The following is a 24,050-nucleotide window of genomic DNA, read 5'->3' as shown; positions in this document are numbered from 1 at the left end:
GAACATACGTGACAAATATGCACCGACACATATACGGTAGGCAAAAAGATAGTTCCGGAACAATCTTTTGCCCAAAATACGGTGGCAGCTCCCATAGACTCCAATTGGAGCTGGACAGAGAAAGGAAGGGGGGAGGCATTTTAAGGGGCGACCAAATAACTACCGGTATGTATAAATACATGAGGGGACGATACAAGGATCTCTCCCATGATCTGTTTATACCCAGGACTGTGACGGTAACAAGAGGGCATCCGCTACGTCTAGAGGAAAGCAGGTTTCATCACCAACATAGAAGGGGGTTCTTTACTGTAAGAGCAGTGAGCCTGTGGAACCCTCTGCCTGAGGATGTGGTGATGGCAAAATCCATAGAGGAGTTTAAGGGGAGACTAGATGTCTTTCTAGAGAACGCTATGACATTACAGGATATGGACGTTGTTTATCCGGGTCTCACAGTCAGGTAGGAACTTTCAAACGTTGATCCGGGGATTATTCTGATTGCCATTAGGGAGTCGGGAAGGAATTTTCTCCCCCAAATGGGCTTATGGGCTTCTGCCTCATTGTTTTTTTTTTTGCCTTCCTCTGGATCAACAAGGGGGTGGGTGGAAACAGACTGAACTAGATGGACATATTTTTTCCCTGAAAGCTTGCTGTAACAATGTCTTTTTGTTAGCCATTAAAAGGCATCATAGCTACAAGATTACTTCGTTTTGTTTTCCTCAATATTTGTTTCTGCAGAATGTCCCCCCCCACCCCCCCACTAGACACCATTTACATTTGTGTCATTTGAGTCTATTTGAATGCTTATTTTTCACACAAGTTTAGTTTTCTCTGTTTACTATATATGTTGTTCAGCTGTATGACATTTTTCCATATAAGGTTCCCCAAGTGACTGTACCCCATTTTCTTCTGACTTAATTTGTACTGAATGAGGTATACATTTTTAATTTTCCCATTTGTTTCCCCCTCCTCTTTGTGTTTTCCCACACTTATTTAATTTTTATTCATTTTTACAAAAATCTACCGACATGTAAGTGGACGCCTGATGAGGAAACCCCTTTAGGCCTCATGTCCACGGGCAAAACAGGATTTAAAATCCGCAGCGGATCACCCGCATGCGGATCCGCATCCCATAGGGATGCATTGACCGCCCACGGGTAGACAAATACCAGCGGATGGTCAATAAAATTGAATTTAAAAAAAATGGAGCATGAAAAAAAAGAAAAAAAAAAAAAAAAAAAAAAAAAGACATGCTCCATTTTCGTGCGGGTCTCCTGCGGGGACGGCTCCTGCAGGCTTCTATTGAAGCCTATGGAAGCCGTCCGGATCCGCGGGAGACCTAAAATAAGAATAATTTACCCGCAGCGGACCGGGCAATTCTTCTCTTCTTCACGGCCGGATCTTCTTTCTTCGGCTGGGCAAATGTGCCCGGCGCATGCGCGCGGCACGCAGCCGGCGTGCCGAGCACATCTGCCGGCCGAAGAAAGATGATCCGGCCGTGAAGAGGAGAAGATGCGCACGGTCCGCTGCGGGTAAGTTGATTCTTATTTTCGGCGCTCATGTCCGCGGGGCAGGAGGAACCCGCTATGGATTCTCCATGTAGAATCCGTAGCGGGCCTGATTTTCCCTGTGGACATGAGGCCTTAAACAACTCACCAAGAATCGTAATACTATAAAGCCGTATTCGGCAGCTGCGTGTCACGCGGGGTCCAGAATAAATGTAACATAAGCAGGACACTTATTTTATAAAGATTCTTTTTATATAAAGAAGGAGCCTATCAAGTTGCAAGATGATCACCGTTATAATTTACTTCTGTTTATTAGAGGACAGTTAGTGTAGAACAGCCGCCCTCCAGTCAGTAAACGTGGTGCTCCCTTCAGATATACCTTTATGGATATTCTGCACCAGAGGGCATCAAGACATACAGATATAAATAAAAAGCCTATGAAAGTTCTCTCCTTCCCGGTCCGCATCACAAGTACCAGCATGCAAACGCAACACCTTGAAAAATGCTATACTTCCTGAGGGCTTGGCCCATGGTAAAGCACAGGTTGTCCCTTGCACGGCCAGGTATAGGACAAGCACTCTAAGCATAACCAGGGGGAAGAGTAGAGGAAATAGGGAAAAACTGGGTGCTAACAAGACTATATATTTACACAATAGTAAAACTTTCCTTATTAGGCAAAGGGAATTTGGAGGAATTTCTTAGTGCGGCGTTTGCAGGAACCCATTTTCTTGCACCTTGCGGTATCGAGGCTTGTAAGGGCAAACTGTGACTTATTTGGCCAACTTTTTTATTCTTGAGTCGACACTAGCGAAGTTATCCTCCACTGTGCCCAGGTTCTCCTTCATGGCCTTTTGGACCTGCAGAGAAAATAGACATTTATTCAATGGAACCTGATGTGTTCGGAAGACGAGAACTGGAATGACTATCTTCACCACCATCTAATGCACTAATAAATCAGTGGCTCTGTAGGTATAAGCGGCTGCAGAAGAGAGGAGTGCAATACATCCGGAATTAGGATCCGTGTTATGGACAAGTTGCAGATGTCATTAAACTGTATGGCATCAGTATTTGCTCCGTATTTATGGTCATTGGCATTATTTTCTACTGCGCAAATACTGATCCGTATTTACCCAGTAGAGAATAATAGCTAAAAACGCAAAGAACAGGTCACGCTGTGCTCTAAAACATAACACCGGTGAACAATATGGCCATGCGAATAGATACATCGATTTACCTTCGCTCTGCATTAAAGTCCACTAAGCATGGACCAACTGCTGAGCTACATCTGTAAGCAGCCTGGGGGCAAAAAAGCTAAGAAAAAACTAAATAAAATACAAAAATCTTAAATCGATCCAGTGGTAACAGCACCTCCATCTCGCCTCTGGTTGTGACATTGTATGTAGAGCTTTACTGCTTAAAGAGCTTCAGTCATCAGGTTCATGGTGCCGAACCACGGAGAGCAGAGTAACAGAGGCAAGCCATGCTGACCTCTCGCTGGCCGTATCATGCAGAGTGACAGCTCTCTTCCTATATACAAAGGGGAAGAGAGCGGTCAGCCTTCATATAATGGATGCCTGACAAAGGCGCCCATCTCTACTAGGTAACTCAGCCTATTAGGCCCTGCCTCCCACAGAATCTAATAGGCTTCTGTCATAGGCTTAGTAGAATGCATTATATAAGTAATGCGGTGTAATATGCCATTTAAGTCCCCTTCAAGGACTAAAAAAAAAAATACAGTAAAGAATGTTCAAGAAAGTTTAATTTAAAGGCCCACCCCTGTGACTCGGAGCTCAGCGGCAAACTTCAAAGTGTGTTTATTCTGAAACGCTGTGGCGTTTCAGAGTGGTACACCCCATAGCAGCAACAGGGGGCCTCCGATGACAGAGTCCCTTTAAAAGGTTTTCTGGAACTTTCTAAAAAAAATATGGCCATGGCCAGGAAATGTAGCTATCGCATACTCACCTGTTGACTATCCCACTGCACCGATGTCGGAGACACCTGTAGCTGTCATGTGCTGCTCATCATTCACGTGACCATTGCAGCCTCAGTAGCTTTCAGGAGCGGAGCGGCAGCCCTGGAGCTTCAACGACTAAGTACTACATAGTGTATTTTATTACATTCTCTACCCTTGACTTTTTGACTTTTGGAAAGTCCCAGAAAAAACGCATTTAATGTAGGATCCCAATTCTTATATCCAAGCTGATTGCCTCTAAGGCCGGGTTCACATATATCAGTGATGACCTGAGCCGGACACAACTGATGACATTTTAGTCCAGCATCCCATAAACTAATAGAGAAAACAATTGTCGGGTAGCATCAAAGCATGACCGCTCGTTACTTCTGTCAGCGAACTACAACGGGTTATTATAGAGTGGATAGAATGGGAATGAAGTGGAGATGACATACCATGGCCAGCGCAGTGGTGTTGTCCTTCAGAGAGTTGGAAATCATTTGCTGAGTTGTGTCCAGATGGGTGAGCAGCTGTCCAAACTGCATGGCTGAAACACACAGGAATTGGCACTTGAATTTTTTTTGAGGGGTTATAACCGTTATTTTTTCTCCTGCTCCTTAATTATCCCTTGCTGCGTAATTAACCTTGTAAAGTACTCATAATTTTCAGACTGCGCCTGTTCTACGCTCCGGCGGGGTGTCATGAGACCTGTGCAGTTTCCATTCCTGTACACGTACCGTATACAGATAACTTGGGCTAGGATATGCTAGTCCTAGCCCAGTATATGGGACGTTACTGGTGATATTCCACTTTGCAGTTCTGCAGCAGGGAACATGTCCAGTACTGTGCAAAAGTTTTCGGCAGGTCAGGAAAAATTGCTGTAAAAAGTAAGAATGCTTTGGATCCCGGACCATTAGGAGGGATAAGCATGGGATTTTAATCATTAGGGTTTTTATATCATTTTGATGTAGTTAAAACCCTCTGTATATACATCCTATATGCACATACCCCGTGCAGTTAAACTGTATACCTGTATACTCCGTTAACCTGAGTCATCCATAGCCTATACTGTGTTTGGAGCTCAAGAGCAGATACCCGCCTTGTATGGAGCGAGTGCGTCCCTTAATCCCTTGAGTGGCGGGTTTCCTACCACCCTGTCGTGCCCACCAGGGCAGGTTTTTTAAAATGGTCTAATCATTGAATTTCAACTAATTTTGCAGTTGCGTCTCAAGAGCCATAACTTTTTCATTTTTCCATTGACATGGCCATATAAGGGCTTGTTTTTTGTGGGACAAGTTGTGATTTTTTAAACAGGAGGGAGGAAAAAAAGAAATGGGGAAAAAAGAAAAAAAGGGGCCATGTCATTAAGGGGTTAAATAATGTATTAACTTCCTTCTCTGGGTCATTACGACGCACATGGATACCACATGTGTGATTGTATTTTTGATTTTTTACAAAGTAAAGGGAGACAAGTGTTTTTATAATTTTTTTTATAATTTTTATTTTTTTTGGTCCTTTTAGGGGACTTCCACAGGGACCCATCAGGACCCCCTGATCACATTCCGGGGGTCCGATGGTGACAGCCCTTTACATGCTGCAGTCACAGACTTCCGCATGTAAAGGGTTAACACAGCAGAGATCGGAGGTTTTCTCTGATCTCTGCTTTAAGAGCTGGTACCTAGCTGTCCTCTCACAGCCAAGCACCAAGCTCTCCCTGCCACAGAGACCATCGGCTTGCTTCTGACAAGCTGATGGTCTCTATGGCAACCTGTAAACAAAGCAGGAGATTGCCGGCAGATCGGCAATATCTTCTGATGGTTTTTCAAAGCCCTTGCTTTGTTCTCTGTGGGACTGTGCAGGCAGAGCACACTGTCACAGCTTGTGGCATTGTGCTCTGCAGCTCCCATAGTGATACATAGCCTGGAAGATTTCCGGGCTATGTCGCTATGAGCAGTGGAGCTCGTCCCGGAAAGTTTCCGGGCGTGCCACTCAAGGGGTTAATACATTTAGAACATTTTGCTACAGTACATTTGGGCTGATGTATGAAACGCCGATCCAAGTAAATCTCCCCCTTTTCTGGGCACATACTATGTGGTCAGATCTCCAAACCATTAAGCTTTTGCGGAGGTCTGAAATCATGCATTACCTTGCTCATGCAGCTGCTTTAATGTCACCAGTCTCTGGACAACCTGGGGGAGCGTTCCAGACATGGAGTCCCACTTCTGAACCGTGTCGTAGAGCTGATGCACCTAGACAGCAGAAAGAAGAGAGTTTAATGACCTTCAAAGTTCGAAGCCAAATTTCACATCCAGTCTGTTGGCAATTTACAAGTTCGTGAATTAGAGAGGTTGTAAACACAGATACACAATGAATCAGTACAGGGCCCTTTAACACGGGCCGATAAATAGTTTGGATCTCCACATCCATGATCGTTACGTGTAAAAGCACGCCCCGACTCAACAACGTACGAGAATTTGTTCACTTCTTATTCCGTTTCTGTGTGCAGTAAACCTTAACGACTGATCGGCCCGTGTAATCAGGTAGTCCATCTATGAGCGACTGCCTGTTTACTGTGAATGGAGGCGGGCTGGAACAATCCCCGGCCTGCTCCACCTCCACTTCTTAAGCAATGTGTTCCTGTGTAATAGTACAAAAGTACAAAAGAACGATTATCACTGGAACGACTCGTTAAGCATTTGCGCCCAACAGGTTGTCCCGTGTAAAAGGGCCCGTCCACATATTAAATGCCTAGGTAATAACACAATTGTACACGCAGTGGTAGGTTTAAAGGTATGGTGCCATCAGATCCTACCCTCCTTAACCCCTAACGCTATAGGATGTACAGTTACATCCTGCAGCTTCAGGGTATGTATAAAGGGGGATCGTGGGGGGAGGGAGGGAAGAGAAAAATGGAGATGGGAAAAAAAATGTCCATTTCCTTAAGGGGTTAAATAACCCCCCAGCTATGGTCTGTGCATTCATTACCCGTCTTCTGTCTAGCACATCTAGAAGCGGTACCTTGCTTTCCGTGTCTGCATCCTCAATGGCCGCCTTGTGCTTTGCAATTTCATTCATCTTTCCCAGGACGCTCTATGGAACAAAACACATTCATCATAGGGAACAGAAGAGGAGCCGTCAAACCCGACATTAGTAGTACGAGGAATTCCATTTTCTCAGAACAACCCACAAATACGAGCAGCAATCCGTGCGACTTTTCTGGGCTAAAGTTTCACCCTTACATAAACAATTTTCAGGGTTTTCGTTAAAGGGGCATCACTACAACCACGAACACGTCTCAATGAAAAGAGTTTTAAAAATTAATGTTCGCAATGTACATAATTTAGCTAAACTGCAGCGGACTAAAGAATTCCTTGCCCCAAATGTACCAAGTCCTACCAGCGATGTAATCTAGTTTCCACTGGTTATGTGCTGCTGTAGCTCATGTGCAGAGTCTTCTCTAATTAGGGCTCATTCACACGGGTGCATGGAATTGTGGTCTATGAAACACGGACCAAATTCACTGCCTCTGTGTGCATCATGCTTGTTGCTCGCGTGGTTTTTACTTCTATGCTTCATGTTTTCCATGCACAAAAAAAAAAGAAGAAAAGGGCGTCCCAATTGATGTCATTTTTTTCCCCCATTGTCTCCTCGCAGCTTGTGTAGAGGGGGGGAGGGGGGAGCTGTACACTCGCAACATCCAGTTTTAATGCATTTTTTTTAACCCCTTGGCAACTGTAATACGCCTTTTTACTGATCTAACTGGCTTTAAACGTGCACAAATCTCTTTTTAAGGCGGTGCCTTGACTGACCACTGACAGCCAGACTCCTGCTCCAACAGCCTCTGATACTAGCAGATTAGGCCCCTTGTGGGATGCCGCAATCAATAGCAGTTGCAACGTGTAAGGTGACAGGTGGAGGGGTCTGTCACACAATAGCACTGAGCTAATCAGTTTGTATGCTTGTAAATTGTAGAAGAGGAGAAGAGGGGAAGAAGGAAGGAAGGAAGGAAGGAAGGAAGGAAGGAAGGAAGGAAGGAATATAAGCCAACCGACCGGGGGAGAACAAATTCAAAAGAAGTCTGAGAGAACCGGAAGGGGACAAGGTGTGGTGGATAGAGCAGGGTAAATGGCGCCATACTTACCTAATCCCGTTTACTAACATCTTCACTTCATGTTCACGAGGGGCCAGTACGGCCACCACTTTAGCGGCTGTCACTTAGTGGCGAGAAATAACTGGAATTAAGGGGAAGGGGGTTTAGGGGGAAAAGGCAGGAATCTTAAGTGACCCCATGGCAGGCAGGAAGCAGAGTAGTTCATACCACTCTTATTGGAAGAGGGAGTAACTGTATGTCTGATGCACCGCTGTTCGCCCTCCTCACCTTACAGACAATCAGGAAAGTTAGCTCATCTCTAATTCCCAGAGGAGAAGGAAAAATAATAAACAAAAAGACAGAAGACCTAAACCGGATCAGTTTAGTGCCGGCAGGAGGGACCAACTCTTTCTTTGCTTGCTGTCCGCCTCCGGCAGGAGCTTTACCCGGGGTCTTCTGCATCCCCCAATGACAGTTTTAAATAGACAATGAAGATATTGCGTTATTTTTCACACATGGCACACGCCGTTAAAATAATTTAGACAAGTAATGCCAGAATTAATTTTCTTTTGTTCGCCTTCTAAAAAAAAAAACCATACGATAAAGCAATCCAAAACTCAGAGGAACCTCCAAAATGGCAATAAAATCTACCCGCAAAGTACGAGCCCTCACAGAGCTCCATTGCCAGAAAATAAAAATGTGTTGATGCAGATTCACTAGTTTTGCTTTAAAACAGTGTTTTTATTGTGCAAAAGTAGTAAAAAATCTATACAAACTTGGTATTGCAGTAATCGTGCAGATCCGGATTAAAAAAGAAAAAAAAAAGAAGAATGCTTTTACCGAATGGTGAGCACTGTAAAAACAAAACCCAAATACGGTGGCGGAATTTCTGTACGGTTTTTCTATCTCTGCCCATTAAAAACAGCAGTTTATGAGTTAATTAATCCGAGGCACAAAAGGCCTGCAGAAAAGGGACAAAGCAATGGAGGGGATTTATGAGAAATGTAGTTTTTTATACTAAAATAGGGGTCATGTGATACACTCTGCTGGAAGGCCCCATTCAGGGACCACATGCTTACCTTTACAATTCATCTAGAATGCAGGAGATTGGGAGAAATGGTTTTATGTGGACAACCCCCTTTAATGGCGTTACCTGTAGTCTGGCTTCCACCTGATCAAGCGAAGCAACATCCAACATGTTCACCTTAGCCTGCAGGATTTCCACAGTGTCCTGCAAAGATACATGCACTTACATTACACCATTACACATACAATATGGACAGAAGGGAATCAAAGGCACCACAGCAGATGCAAAAGGCAACGGCGGTGCGCAACATATAAGACAATGTGAGAAGTAATGTCTAACTATAGCTGGAAGCCAGGGCACCTTACACCACATCTTCACTCACTGGATGCTGCACAGATCTGCCATTGTCCAACAAACTTCATTAAGGCCGCCTGCAGACGGGCAGGTCGGATTTGGCGGTGAGAATTCTTGCCGCGGGACCTGACCCGAGCACCTGCAGGGACCAGCGCGTACTCACCCGCGCCCGGCGGCTTCGGCTGTTTGATGTGCATGCCGTGTTTTGTTTGCCGAGCAATATTTCACGTGGTCAAATCGAGGCCATCTGCATAGGATTGCGTTTGTTAACGCAATCCTATGCAGGCTTCCAGCAGCGGAAATTCCGCGGGAAATCCCGCCGCCGAATTTCCGCTCATGTGCAGGGGGCCTAATTATAAAGAAAAAGTTGAGTTCCATTAAAAATCCTGTATTCTGTAACAACAGCTTTGATATCTTTTATAGTTCTCAAGCTGGCCATGCACTTAATATATTAAGCAATCCTAACACTCTTTAAGCCGGCACCCACTTCTTCTGGCTACACCATAAACATGGTTGCACGGCTGAGAATGCGCGTTCATTTCAATGAGGGAGGAGAATAAGCCTCTGCTAGACCCCTCTATAACCAGCTTATCCCCCCAGGACCAAAGGATCAGGCCTTTTAAAATCAAACTTGTCAAATTCTTCTCTTCCTTAATATTTAGTCATAAGATGCTTAGTAGGCCCCTATACAAATCAGACAGCAGAGTTGTAGGACTTTTCTATGTATATGGTCGCCTTAACGGGGGTGTCTGAGAAACAGGGGAAAAAAACTGTGAAAAAACAAATCGGTGTATACAGTAGTGTAAATGGATACCTGAAAAGTGTTAGTCATGTCTAACTGCTTGTTTTGTCTGGGGGACCATGAGTGGGGAATGAAAATGGCCGCTGAACAGAGAGGCCGTCCTGCTAGGATACATTATGCCAGGACAGCGAGTTGAGCACCTATCTAAGCTCTCCTTGCTCCTCTCCCAGTCAGTAGGGATTCTCCTTCACTAGTAACCCATCTGACAGAGGACAAACAAGAGTAGCAGTAGGTATTGTTAGCAGTGCTGAGATCTCAGCTGTCAGTGAGTCGGAGGAGTGGAGCTTCTACTTTACATGTGAGGAGGCGGAGAGCAGCGAGGAGACCGGCTGCTAACAGAATATGAGCAGCAGCTCCGTTCCTCCGGCTCACTGACACAGCTGAGATTGTACCTTAGCAGTGATATGTATCCATACTATTGTCCTCTCTACCTTTTACAGGGGTCACTAATGCAGGTATAACCGTTACAGACAGGCAAGGAGAGATAGGTCTTCAGCACTCTGTCCTGACGCAGCCCATTCTAAGATGACGGACTCTTGGCCCTTTTATTCCCCAATGATTGTACCCCCTAGACAAAACCAGCAGTTATATAAATAAATATCTGAATTATTACATTTCTGAGGTTTTTTTCTTTCACCATTTAATTGTTTTCTATTTCTAAGACAACCCCTATAACAGCCATACTTAGCAGGAGGCACATGACATCCTTTTATTTAACACATCTCCCCATCATCTGATCTTGGGTTAGCCACACTTACCATCAGATTTGATCCTTGCAATCCAACAGTGAGGGGATTCTGTAGGAACAAGCGGCAGGGTATAAGGGTTTATTGATCTCTAAAACATTTACTACATAACATATCAGGGATCCACAACATACCTGAGTATCCTGATCAAAGCGGACGGCAGCCTCCAGCTCACCCAGTCTCTTTTCAAGTTCAGCTATCTGTAAAGCAATAAGGATGTTTGGCTGTGAGCAGCATCACAATAGTTTAGTAGACAGCCTTATAAAACAGACATCAAATCTGTTGCGTCAGGAGGGAACCTTCTCTGCTTCATATTTTTATCCTTACTCTGGATCTACATTGGGGGGGGGGGGGGGGGGGGGAGTGGAAACAGGCTGAACTCGATGGGCATTTGTCTTTTTTCAACCTAGCGTACTATGTTACCTTCCACTACGTACCTTTGAAGACTGGGAAAATTTGTTCTGTTCAGGACGGCAGTGCAGTTCATAGGTCACTAAGCCTTCAGCATCTTGGGCTGAACCCTTTCCTGCACTTTTTGCTTCTGGACCCTTTTTGGATTTAGCAGCATCCAACTGAGTTAGTAAACGCCTGAGGCAGAAATCAATGGATTCATTAAAAACAGAAGAGCAACCACAGATGTCAAGACAGCTATTCGGGGGGCCAGCGCGGGTGACAGGTGAGTTGCGGCGGGGAGGGAGAGAGAGATCTCCCCTCCATTCCTCCCCGCTCTCCCCGCCCCCCGAATCTTTAGAGACGAGCGGGGAGATACTCAGCTAAGGCACTACTCGCTCGAGTAATGTGCCTTAGCGAGTATACTCGCTCATCTCTAGTAAAAACCTAATTCTTCCCAAAATTTGCCCACCCACGGAGGGCAATAGCCAGATGATGTTGCCTGTAATACTATCCTTTTACCAGCAAGACCTTCCAGCCATTGGCCGCTGTGGGAGGTCATCTGCACGCACTACATGCAACGTGCAACCATACCGGGAAGAGAGTATTCCAGATTGACAAGTTTATCCTAAATGTTAGAATCACTACTTCTACTGTTGACGAACGTCAGGAAAGATGTCAGCGGTTAGCCAAAGAAGATATACATGAAAAACGCTAAACTTTCTTCCTTTTACATGATTTTGGTGCAATGCTACTCGTTGGCTGCATGAGCAATAAGGAGGTAAGATGGACTTTCTCCGTATGACTGTCTAAATTACATAAGGCGTAATACAATTCTATAACGGACTAATGCATACAGAAACAAAATGCTTTCAAGATGCTCCAAGCAGGAATTATGTCCAATGAAAAGAAGTAAACCGAGCCTAAAGGCAGAGAGCACTGCGGGGACGGACTGCTGTGCGGGAGGGGGGGGGGTCTACTAACAGAATATTGTCATTAATATACCGTGTCCAAGTCTACGAGCCCGTCTTCAGCTAGCGAGCAGAGACCATGTTCAGAAGAGTGCAAATTTGTTCCAGGCATGTCTCTATGACAAAAGTGTTTTACATGACAGTTAGGCTGCCTGTCCACGAGCGTTGCGATATCCCGCGGCGGATCTCTGCCACTGGGGAGCAGGAGCCAGGAGACGGATCTCCGTGGTGAGCCTTAACTGACAGATAGGCTGACTGCGGAGAATAACGGCAATTCGCAGCATGCTGCGATTTGCCGGCCGCGAGCAGAGATTCACTAGGATTCTCCGCTCGTGGACAGGGGGGCTGCGCTTTCCAGAGCAACGCTATGGAAAGCGTTCACTGCGTTCCCCGTGGGTGGATTATCGCCGTGGGGTATGCAATGCAAAAACGCCCGTGGACAGGCAGCCTTACACTAACAGAATACTTCTAATACAGCAGAAGGCTTTTGAGATGATGTTTTCTCAGTCTTGTACTTTGGATTAAAAAGAAACCCGCCGTCAGCAACATAAACCAAGTTTACGGGCCGATAGGACAGGGGCCACCGAGTCCAGAGTTGTGCTTCTTATACTCACTTGCCTCCCTGCTCATTCGCCATCCGCCCAGGAAGCGAGTACGCAGCACGGTACTGTTCTCTGTGTGTGTGCGCGGCACTGAAGGTAGGAACGAGTCCAAAGCACTGACTGAGCACCAGCTTCCCAAACAAACAGCGAGGGAACAGAGAGGCATGCAAGTAAGAAATACACATCCCTGGACTCAGCAGCCCCGGTCCTAGGAGCCCACATACTTAGGTTACGGTGCTCATAGGACCTGACATTACTCATCTATTTAACGAGAACCCATCATAAAACAATCAATGCTGATGGACTGCAAAAAACTACAGTGCAAGAACAGACCTGTAAATAAGTCAAAATTCAGTAAAAACGCAGCCCAAACAATATCACAATCCAGATGTGAATTACTAAAAGGCAATTACTTACTTAGCAAGTGCCCCATCGGGATCCGTCAGGTTGATCGCAGCATCAGGACCCAATAACTTCTCTAAGTGGTTGGACACCAACTGCTGTTTCAAAACAGCAACTTGCTTAGCCAATGCGACTGGAGTCAGCTTCTCTTCAGCGGCAGATTCCTTAACCGTGCTCTGGTCACAGTAAGCACAAAGTATATACTCATCAATAGCTGTATACATGTGTGTATCGCATAGATATGTCAAAGGATTATAGTATCATAGCTTCCCTTTGATCTGCCTTATATAAACACATAACCAAAGTTATGTTTTGGTTATGATGTTTGAACGCTACATTGTCTTTACTTGTGGCTTAGTTCGCCTACTGAAAGCTCAGGGCTCGGATACATTTGCAGAATTGACTACATTACAAATGTCTGCATATTCATGTACATTGTTTGAAATAAGCAAATTTCTTCATATAGCACTTACTGGCCAACTGGATGCTCACCTGTATTTTTTCCACTTCTTGGGTCAGTTCCTGGACCTCATGCAGGAGCCGTTGATACTTCTGCTGTGGGGTTTCTTTCAGTCCTATTCCTTCCCCCAACTAAACAAAAAAGAAATAAACTTGAAGGTTTATCCAGAAAATACAACAAATGGGAAAACCCAGTGCAAGTCAATAAGGACCTTAGGAGGAAGAAAATGTATCACAGTGCCTGAAACCCCACAGAAAAGTCCTAGTCAGAAGAAAAAAAAACTGTAGAAAAATTGCGCAAAACAAGAATGATGTAGTAGACGACCCATATGAAGCACTCTGCCGGCACATACGTTTGTCTGAGAGAGCCCATATGCGTAAGATATATAGAAAGAAAAGTTCTGTAGTAAGCAGGTAAAGGTCACAGGTGTGATGCAGTATCAAAGGAGAAAATAGCACAAAACTCACAATTTCGTACTCCCCAGATTCATATCCTGTCCTTTTTGTCTTGCTGATACGGTCAGAGAAATCTGTAAAGAAAAGTGCAGCCGTTAGTCAACAGAGTGAAACTATTAAAAAACTTTATGTATTTCTCTAAATGCTGCAATACATGTCATTTCTAAAACCAACAGAACTGCGGTCTACATAACACAAGGCTGTTAGTAGCGGTTCCTCCGCAGCAGTGTTATGTACACCGTGACACATCCCTGCACAATCTAGGATTGGCGCGCCGCTGTGCAAGCAAAGCCTCTAACAACCAAGTTATCACAGTACATGACATTTCTATGGATGTGTCGTCCTTAGGACGCTGGGCTAACAGAGGGGGCAATAGGCCAGAATCAAGATTTTTTTTTAAAAAGTGTGTTAAAAGGGAACCTGTCAGGTCCCATAAGCTACACTGGCTGCTGCTGTACCATATAGTGACATACACAAATTTCATTGGGCTATCACTTAAAGGTCTTGAAAATCTGTCTTTAAAAGTCTGACGCACTGAACTGTAGAGTGTCAAATGAAGCTCATGCATTACTTAATGCACGCTCCCCCTTCCTCCAGGCATTGGTTGTCAGGCCCCCTCCATGTTAGGCCTCATGACCACAGCAGGCACAGATTTCCGCAGTGGAAGACCTTATTTTTAAAGGCTTTTCCCCACCTCGCTAATTGATTTTAACCTTCAAATCCACAGTGCATCCGCAATTCTATTTGTGGATGCACTGTGGATTGTCCGCACCCATTGACTTCTATTGAGCCCGTCCGCACGGAATCCGCACTGAAATGGAGCATGCTGCGATTTCTTTTCCGCACCAAACGATCCGCAAATCAAATCCACATGCTTAAATTCAGCTGCGGACGGCAAGGCTTCCCTATGGGCACTTTGAATTGCGGATCTTCTGCGTGGGTGACCCATGCGGATTCCGCAAATCAAATCCGCCCGTGGATATTGGGCCTTACTGATTACACGCAGGGGTCTGTCAATCAGCGCGCTTGGGAGTGTGGAAAAGGTGGGGCGCTGCATATGTGAATATGCATGTGTTTTATTAAACACCCCTCCAGTTCATTGCTTCAAACTTGAAAGTCAGATTATAATTATCAACCAATTCAAGTCAAGTACACAGCCGCCAGGCACAGTGACTCACTGGTTAAAACTTTTCTGATTACTTTTAAGAATTAGCTGTGTGCATATGAGGAACAGCACTATATCTGGTCATTATAGGACTTGTGTCCTGCACCTATATCCCGCTGCAGTCTGTAAATCCTATTCACAGCTCTCTGAGCTGGTGAGAGGAGCCTGCTGCTGTATTCTATACACGGTAGATTCTGTCTATAACACACACAGAGACATATGACTATGGAAGACACTGCAGCAAGACTGAGCAGTGGAGATCTGAGACAAGTAGCTGAGGCGCAGTAAACAGTCACTATTAGCTCCAGGCAGTGTCTGTGAGAGTCCTCTCCTCCCTCCCATACTCTCCTATAAGCAGGATTACTCATCCCCCTCCTTAATTTGCTGTTCTGCTCTCATCCCGTTTTCAGCGACACACTTGACAGAAAAAAAGCAATTTAGGAGGAAGGGAGACCCCTAGTGGCAAACGCTAGAGTGATTTTTCAGCATAGAAATGTCATTTTAGGTAAATAAAGTAAATGGCAATTTTGCAAGTTATCATATAAGCATAACTTGTTTGAAAACTTTGTGCCAATTTAAAACATTCTGTTCTCTCAATTTTTAAATGGAAACTGAAGAGAATGACCCCCCTTCCCGCGGCAGCAGGGTGTATGGAGAACTTTAGAATGTAGCAATTTAAGTCAAGTCACTTTCTTAGAGAATGCATCAACACGGAAAACTCCACAAAACTACGGCAAGAGTATGTTCACATGGTGGGATCCAACACAAATATTTGCTTACAGCAAAAGATCTGCGGCTTAGCCACATATTTTTGCCACGCATTTGCATGTGAATTTAGGCCCGTCAATGGGAAACATCAGCGTGTGGCAATCTAAATGTAATTTTGTGCAGTGTAAAGAAGTAACATCTATGACATAGATTGTACAATATATTTTAAGAGGGCTATCCAGACCCAATCACCATTTTAATCTGAGATCAAGCGTGGAGACAACAGTATACTGGGCTGAGGCAACAATTGCGCGCTAAACGAGGGTCAGGAACGCTATCTTTTCTCCTTACGGAGAGCACCTAGGTGAGTGAGGAAACTTATAACGCCATTCCTGCTCCTCTGGGTAATATGCAAATAAGGGAGATGGAATTGTTCCTTCTCCCTTAACGCTAAGCACAGGTCCCATTAAATAGTATAGGATCCAAGCACAATACTCTATGGCATTGCACCGCCAAGCATGAGTTTGGCTCTTTACAAGCCCAATGTCAACTCAGGCGGGTGATAAAAAAACCATGGACAACTATTTTACCGGTATGGACTCTTACCAGCAGAGACATTATACCAGGCCATCATATCACAGCTGATAGAAGGGAGATAGTGGTAGTAGTAGAACAAACCAACCAAATGTATGAGCGATCTAGTTCGTTGAAAGGGACTGTGTAACTTCCAGATTGAAGTCAGATATAATATTCTTAGGCATCTATGGATCCAGGACCTGGATAGAAGCCTCTCACACTTACCGAGCCCTTTAGTTCCAACCTTCTTGTCTTTAAATTTGTCATAAGCGGCATTGGGGTTGACTATAATGTGCTCTACACTAGTGCTGGTCAGCTCCTCCTGCAGAAGAAATGGCGGTATGGTTAGTGGACTTGGTCAAGGTATCCCAGCGTCGCTCTTCTATACCCTTTTCACGAAGAGAAGAAATTCATCAGATTCAGGCCGGCTTCACACGGGCGTATTTGCATACAAAGTCCATAACTAAAACACATGGATTTTAATGGGTTCGTTCACATAAGCTTATTTTTGGTCACATAAAAAAAAAAAACAACAAAGGCAGCACGCTCTATTCTCCTGCACATTTGCACTACAAAAGTCACCATAGAAGTTCATGGGGATGCGCAAATCCTAAATATACTAAGAAATGTGTGAAACACTGCATAATTACGCAGGGGGAAAAAAAGAACACATCCTGAACTCACCATTAGACGCTTAACGCATTGGTGCTTTTTATTTTTTTGGCGCACACAAACCTACAAATACAGTAAAATACGCTGATGCGCGGGCATGAATGAAACCTTTGTTCCGCAAATACGCATCAGTTCGTGTGAAGCCGGCCTTGCAAGAAATAATGGTAGAATTTTTTAAAAAGTAGATAGATGAAGAGCAGAAAGCATCATAGAACCATCCGGGACGAGAATCTACAGCGATTTGTATTACATATTAAACAATATATGCCATTTGTCTTATTAGGATTTTAGAGCAGAAATCATGAAGATGTAGAAGACATGAAGAGGATTCTGTGATTACCTATAGAGGACTACATACTGCGCTGGGAATAAACCACCTAACAACAAATCTGATGGCCGGAAAGGAGATCATCCAGTAAGAATTCACAATACCCCACTCAAAATCAGACAAATATACTGGAGCAGAAGACATCCATGCAAAGGGAGGAGCTGGAGAATCTGCAAGCATCTACACCAGTGTTTCCCAAACTCCGGTCCTCAGGGACCCCAACAGGTCATGTTGTCAGGATATCTATAGTGAGAACACCTGTGGCAATGTCTGAGGCACCGACAATAATTACATCATCTGTGCAATACTGAGGAAATCCTGAAAACATGACCTGTTGGGGGGAAGAGTCCCTGAGGACTGGAGTTGGGCAACACTGGTCTACAGAGATGAAATGTAAGACATGAAATAATTGTTAATTCTGTACAAAATTACCAGGCATTAGAAACACTGAACTATTCTGCAGGGGTATAAAGGGGGGGCACATGGCAATAATCAAGGAACTGCAGGGAACAGCAATAATTCCCTTCTTCCCGCATGATGAAGAGGTGATCATGTTGACTCCTTCATTTTGCGGGCACAGGGGCGGTAGTTTCAGTACATATGGATTTATTAGGATGGCAGTGGACACAGTCTGTTCGCACGGGCATCTACTTACAACAGCAGCTGTGCCGGATACATTTACAAATGGGTATCGTGAAACTCTCATAGACCCCAATAACTGTAATGGTGTCTCATCGGGGTTCTGGAATTATTTAGGACACTAGATCTGCATACTGCGCTATTCCTGCTATAAAAAATACTGCAAAAGGGTGTCAAAAACCCCAAAGGTGGCTCTATAGGCCAATGGGATACATCCTTGGATAATTGAATTATAGTGAACTTCACAAACCACCCTTCTAAAAATAGGCGATTTTTTTTTTTTTTATTGCAAAGATATTAAAGGCCATGTACACTTAATATGTTTTTGGAAATGAAGACTTTTTGCAATTGCTTTTCATTAAAAATTTCTGATTCTTTGATTTCTATGCTTGTATTGTTTTCCAAGGCGCTGCAGACTGGAGGACTGAAATTTTAGTGAATTCAGTCAGTCAAAGTAAACCGACAGGGAAAGCTACAATTACAGAGGGCGGTAAGACAGTATTAGAGGAAGGTGGAGGAGATTAGGACAGAGAAAGACACGGATTACTTACCGGTAGTCCCTTTTCCAGGAGTCATCACGACGGCCCCATTACATATGGAGGTTGCCCTCTGACCCAGGTAGGGACAGGAAGAGTTTAAAAGCACCTCCCTTTCCACCCGTGCTTCAGTGACTTATAAATCATTACGGTGGACAATGTTTACTAAACCAAATTTTACCTTTATTCGGTCATATTTACATTTAAAGAACATAAATTATTCTTAAAGGGGAGGGAACTATGGGCCGTCGTGATGACTCCTGGAAAAGGGACTACCGGTAAGTAATCCGTGTCTTTCCAGAGCGTCATCCCGACGGCCCCATTACATATGGAGTATACCAAATTATACGTGGCCCTAGGGTGGGACCACTGCCTGAAGGACTTTACGTCCGTAACTCAGGTCTTTGTCCGACTGGACGTTAACCCTGTAATGTCGGGTAAATGTATGTATACTCGACCAGGTCGCCGCCTTGCAGATCTGCTCGGCAGACGCCTGGCCTTTTTCTGCCCAAGAGGAGGAAAGAGAGCGAGTGGAGTGAGCTCTAATTTTTCCCGGAGGGTCGAGACCCCTGGCTTTATATGCCTCTTGGATGGCGGTCTTGATCCACCTCGCGATGGTGCTCTTAGTTGCCGTCTTTCCTTTTGCCAGCCCCTGAAATTGAATGAAGAGGTTATTATTTTTACGGAAAGAGCGGGTGGCCTCTAGGTACGCTAGAACAGCTCTCCTAACGTCTAGGTTATGAAATTCTCTCTCTTTCTCGTTACGGGGATTTTGACAGAAGGAGGGCAGAGTGATCGTCTGCTCCCTATGAAATTTTGACACTACCTTCGGAAGGAAGGCTGGGTCTAGTTTGAAGGTAATCCTGTCGTCTTGTATTACCATGTATGGTTCAATACAATGTAATGCTTGCAATTCCCCTATTCTCCGAGCCGATGTTATGGCAACTAAAAGGGTAACTTTTAGTGTGAGCATCCTCAAGGAGAGTTGTGAGAGGGGTTCGAAGGGGGATTGGCAAAAGCTAGTTAAGACTATATTTAGGTCCCAGGTAGGAAAGGTTTCTCTAACAAAGGGTCGAAGCCGTTCTGCCCCTTTGAGAAACCTACGCACCCAGCGGTGTTCTGCCAAGGGAAAATCTAGATAGGACCCTAGTGCTGCTGTATGGACTTTAAGGGTTCTAGGACTAAGGCCTTTTTCTAGGCCTGCCTGCAAAAATTCCAGGATTACGGGAATGTCAATTCCTGGGATTTTCCCTGGCTCTATTTTACAGAACTCTGTGAATTTTTTCCATATCCTATCGTAGATAGCTATCGTGATAGGTTTACGGCTTTTTGTTAGGGTAGTAATTACATTATGGGAGAGTCCCTTCCCACGCAGTATCATGCTTTCAGCATCCATGCTGCTAGCTTCAATTTCTCGACCCCTGGGTATGTTAGTGGGCCCTGGAGGAGAAGATCTTCTACGGCTGGTAGTAGGAATGGACCCCGGATCGCCAAGGCTTTTAGCAGGGGATACCAGGGCCTTTTGTCCCACATAGGGGCAACTAGTATGACTGACGCCCGGCTGGTTTGGATTTTCCTGAGGGTGCGGGGGATCAGTGGGAAGGGAGGAAAGGCGTAGGCTAGGTCCATGTCCCAGCTTTGGGACAGGGCGTCTACCCCGCGTGGATTGTCTCTGGGGTTCAGCGAGTAAAAGTCCTGGCACTTTGAATTTCTCTTCGTGGCGAACAGGTCTATCTGCGGTTCTCCCCACTGGCAGATTAGTTGGTCGAAGACTCGCTGATTCAGTCCCCATTCTCCTGGATGGATGCTCTGTCTGCTCAGGAAGTCGGCAGCGACGTTTGTGGACCCTTTTAAGTGGATCGCTGAGAGGGACAGCACGTTGGATTCCGCCCAGCGGAGTATCTCTGTTGCCAGTCGTTGCAGGTGCGGGTGTCGCGTTCCCCCCTGGTGACGAACAAATGACAGAGCTGTCATATTATCGGTTAGGATTTTGACATGCCTTCCTTTTATAAGGGGTTCTGCCGCCTGAAGGGCTTCCCAGATTGCCCTTAGTTCTCTGAAATTGGATGAGCGTTTAGCTACTTGGGGGTCCCAAATCCCCTGTAGATTTTGGTCGGCTACTTGAGCTCCCCATCCCGTTTTGCTGGCATCTGTTGTGATGGGTACGGTAGATTCTTGTGACCAAGAGGTACCTTTGCTTAGGTTCCTCTGTGAGGTCCACCAGCGTAGGGACTCTTTGACTCGGACGGACAGGCTCACCTTCTTATCCAGGGATGTCTGCCGTTTGTCCCAGTTGGCAAGGATAAATCCTTGTAATTGCCGGGTATGGGCTTGTGCCCATGGGACTATCTGAATGCAAGCCGTCAGGATGCCCAGCACCTTCATTGTTTCTCTAATGGAAACCGCCGTAGTCTGACAGAAGGATTTTACTCTTTGGGTGAGGTCTTCCTTCCTAGATGATGGAAGCCGGGATTCCTGGATGTGGGAGTCTAGTAATACTCCCAGGTACACCTTTTGTGTACCAGGGTTCAAGTCGGACTTCTGCTTGTTAACTATCCACCCTAAACTGTTTAGGGTGGATAAGACCATGGATAGGTCTATACGCATGGTCTTTTCCGTCCTTGACACCAACAAAAAGTCATCCAGATACGGAAATATGCGGATCTGATTCCGCCTGAAGTAGGCTACCATCTCTATTACGATTTTCGTGAATACCCGAGGGGCGGTGGAGATTCCGAATGGAAGGGCAATGAATTGGTAATGTTGGATCTTGTCTCCCTCCCGCAGAGCAAACCTCAGGTACTTGTGATGGGCTGCCGTTATTGGGACATGGTAATATGCATCTTTAAGATCTATGGTGCACATTACACTATCTCGATCTATTAGTGGGACGATGGATCTTACTGTTTCCATCTTGAATTTTTTGTACGAGATAAATTTATTTAGGGCTTTAAGATTAAATATAGTCCTAATGGAACCATTTGGTTTTTTTATTAGAAATAGGGGGGAATAGAATCCCTCACCCCTTTCGTGATCGGGGACTTGCGCAATGACCCCTAGGTCCTTAAGTTCCTGAACGCCTTTTATGAGGTTCCCTTGTTCCTGTAGGGACCCCGGGGAGGTTATAAGGAATCTCCTAGGGGGTAGCGAGTGGAATTCAATTTGGTACCCTACTTCGATTATTCGGAGTACCCAGGGGTTAGACGTTACCCCTTGCCACTGGCTTAGATAGCCCGCTAATCTACCCCCTGTTTGTTCAGGGGAGGGTTGGACTTCCTTACCCCGACCTCCCTTGGGGTACGACCATCTTCCAGTCTTCCCTTTCCCTTTAACTTCGGGAGGAGGCTGGCGCGTCCTCTTCGGGAAGGATGGTTTCCTGAAAGGTTGTCTGTCAGGCAGGGTTTTACTCTTGTCGCCGACTTTTTCCAGGATTTTGTCCAGGACGGGCCCAAACATATATTCCCCTTGGAAGGGGATGGCGCAGAGCTTATTTTTGGATGTAATGTCTGCGGCCCAAGTCTTCAGCCATAGTGCCCTTCTCGCTGAGTTGCTGAGGACTCCGGTTTTTGCCCCGTATCTTACCGTCTCCGCTGATGCGTCAGCCAGGAAGGCGGTAGCCATTTTTAAGAGGGGGAGACAGCTGGCCAACTCCTCTCTGGGGGCCCGATCCTTTATGGAGGCTTCTAGCCTGTTTAGCCAGAGCGTCATGGATCTAGCCACTGAGGTTGAGGCTATGTTAGCCTCGATGGTGAGGGATGTTGCCTCCCAGGCTTTCTTCATTAATCCGTCGATTTTTTTATCCATCGGATCGGATAGCTGGGAGGTGTCCTCGAAGGGCAAGAGGGTCTTCTTGGCCACTTTTGCGATCTGGATGTCCACCTTGGGGGTTTCCCTGTACAGGCGGACGTCCTCGGTAGCGAATGCGAGCCGGTTTCGGATCTCTTTTGGAACAGTGATCCTTTTTTCCGGTTCCTGCCATTCATCTGTGATCACTTGTTGCAGCGTCTGGTTGACTGGGAACATGATCTTTCTTCTAGATCGGAGGCCGCCAAACATCTCATCCTGGATTGTTCTCGGCGGGTTATCTTCCTCAATTTGCATTGTTTCCCTCACCGCCTTGATGAGGTGCGCAATGTCGCTTGATGAGAAGTAATATTTCTTCTCGTCTTCTATGGGAACCGGTGGGTCCTCTAATTCCCCTTCGGATAGGAGCTCCAGCGATTCACCGGAGATCGAACTCGCCGACTCGGTCTGTCTAGGTCTTTTAGGGACCCGTGACGGACCTGGCTGGGCCTGGGGAAGGGACGCCATGGAAGCCTGCAGCTCTTCCCTTATCATGCAGCGGATATCGGATTTGAATGCTGCTTTCTCCTCTGCGAGAATTTTCCCCGTGCATCTGTGAAGGCAGAGCAATTCACTGTTATAGCAGTGCAAGCGTTGGATTCAGGAGCATTACTTGCGGTAATACACTCACTCCTCGCATAGGGGTTTTTTATAGCTCTCCTCGAGCCTTTTGTTGCAGAGGACGCATTTTTTCGATTTTTTCCTCGGGTCCATTTTCTTTGGACCCTCCTTATCCATCTACCCATGAAAGTGGGGGAGAGGGGAGACAAGAAAGGGAACATATATGCATCCGCTGTACAAGTGACCATTTGCGCATGTTTTGGCGTATAGCCTACTTACAGTTGGTAGGGTGTCAATCTCTCCCTCACGTGCTGAGCTGTCGCGGGTAGACATACTCACATACACTTGTCTGGCAGTCAGCAGGAACCTCCATGGAGTTTAGCCTGCTTTTATGGGGAGGATTTTCGAATTTGGCGCCATTTCCGGGTTTTCGCCGGTAGCCACGCCCCCTACGTTGTGCGCGTGACGTCACCACGCCGGATGACGTCACCGCTATGCGCCCGAGGTCCAGGGAGGCCGCCGCTGCCGTTCCCCTGCCAGGAGGAACTATCCCATCACAGCAGCGGCGGCCCGAACATGCGATCCGCGCGAGGGAGACCAGCGCTACTAGGCGACTGACGGCTCCGTCGGCGGCGCAGGTCGGGGATGCAGGGACTCTTGAGTGTGCGGCCCCGACCTCTACCCCTCCAGGGGGGCCGCACAGCGTGCGGTAAGTATTTCTTTGCGGTAAGTCTTCTTGCCTCCGCAGCTTCCTATCTCCTGCAGCTCTGGAGCTGCTCCTCTGTCCCACCGTAGGGACAGGAAGACACTGAAGCACGGGTGGAAAGGGAGGTGCTTTTAAACTCTTCCTGTCCCTACCTGGGTCAGAGGGCAACCTCCATATGTAATGGGGCCGTCGGGATGACGCTCTGGAAAGCTACTATTACAGAGGGCGGTAAGACTGTATCAGGGGAAGGTGGAGGAGATCAGGACAGAGAGCAGAGAAAGCTACTATTACAGAGAGCTATAATTCACTCCAGGTGAATTTTCTGCCTTTATTAGCAGTGAGGGGGAACGGAGCAGCAGCTACTCTGGGAGAAGATCAAGAGATAGCTACATCTGCAAAAAGTACACGTAGCTTTTTTGCATAGTGGTAGTGCAGTTCTATTCTACACCACTATTAGCACACGGTAAGATAGTGGGTGCTTCTCATATGAATGTTCAAAAAGTGAAAAACTAAAAATACTACCACTAATAAAAGGGAGATTCCACCTTATAATGTTATGAC

General features: G+C 45.8%; 2 protein-coding genes across 3 annotated transcripts in view; both read right to left on the bottom strand.

The window, feature by feature from the left end:
* Positions 1-1,788: 1,788 nt before the first annotated feature.
* The window catches only part of DCTN2 (dynactin subunit 2), a 38,646-nt gene continuing 16,384 nt past the window's right edge, over positions 1,789-24,050 (bottom strand). Inside the window, exons 3-14 of the mRNA XM_066584425.1 lie at positions 16,430-16,526; positions 13,768-13,829; positions 13,333-13,431; positions 12,856-13,016; positions 10,913-11,063; positions 10,610-10,675; positions 10,488-10,526; positions 8,700-8,777; positions 6,475-6,546; positions 5,603-5,705; positions 3,912-4,003; positions 1,789-2,362 (exon numbers count right to left, since the gene is read on the bottom strand). Coding sequence (XP_066440522.1) covers positions 2,276-2,362; positions 3,912-4,003; positions 5,603-5,705; positions 6,475-6,546; positions 8,700-8,777; positions 10,488-10,526; positions 10,610-10,675; positions 10,913-11,063; positions 12,856-13,016; positions 13,333-13,431; positions 13,768-13,829; positions 16,430-16,526 — 1,107 coding nt within the window. The 3' untranslated portion in view covers positions 1,789-2,275. The remainder of the gene's footprint in view (positions 2,363-3,911; positions 4,004-5,602; positions 5,706-6,474; positions 6,547-8,699; positions 8,778-10,487; positions 10,527-10,609; positions 10,676-10,912; positions 11,064-12,855; positions 13,017-13,332; positions 13,432-13,767; positions 13,830-16,429; positions 16,527-24,050) is intronic.
* Positions 18,541-23,677, bottom strand: LOC136585877 (lamina-associated polypeptide 2, isoforms alpha/zeta-like). Of its 2 annotated transcripts, none has more exons than XR_010787287.1 (2): positions 19,728-20,293; positions 18,541-19,031 (listed from the first exon to the last, which is right to left on the bottom strand). XR_010787287.1 is itself a non-coding variant. In XM_066584424.1 (2 exons), exons 1-2 carry the CDS (start codon positions 22,715-22,717, stop codon positions 19,003-19,005), a joined length of 1,086 nt encoding a protein of 361 aa, XP_066440521.1. In that variant the 5' UTR covers positions 22,718-23,677; the 3' UTR covers positions 18,541-19,002. The 2 variants fall into 2 exon arrangements, 1 of the variants encoding a protein (XP_066440521.1); XM_066584424.1 differs by lacking the exon at positions 19,728-20,293 and adding an exon at positions 21,661-23,677.

Source organism: Eleutherodactylus coqui, chromosome 1 (assembly GCF_035609145.1).
Source record: "Eleutherodactylus coqui strain aEleCoq1 chromosome 1, aEleCoq1.hap1, whole genome shotgun sequence".
NCBI classification, from domain to species: Eukaryota; Metazoa; Chordata; class Amphibia; order Anura; family Eleutherodactylidae; genus Eleutherodactylus; species Eleutherodactylus coqui.
The sequence above is the reverse complement of the archived record's forward strand: the minus strand, read 5'-3'. Positions and strand labels throughout refer to the sequence as shown.

What these genes read in the sequence shown, in the direction of transcription:
- LOC136585877 (XM_066584424.1), bottom strand. Translation starts at nt 22,717, where the DNA reads ATGATAAGGGAAGAGCTGCAGGCTTCCATGGCGTCCCTTCCCCAGGCC. An exon ending in GTACCCCAAGGGAGGTCGGG is followed by an intron (nt 19,032 to 21,660) that starts GTAAGGAAGTCC and finishes ATTCAATTTCAG; the next exon opens with GGGCTGGCAAAAGGAAAGAC.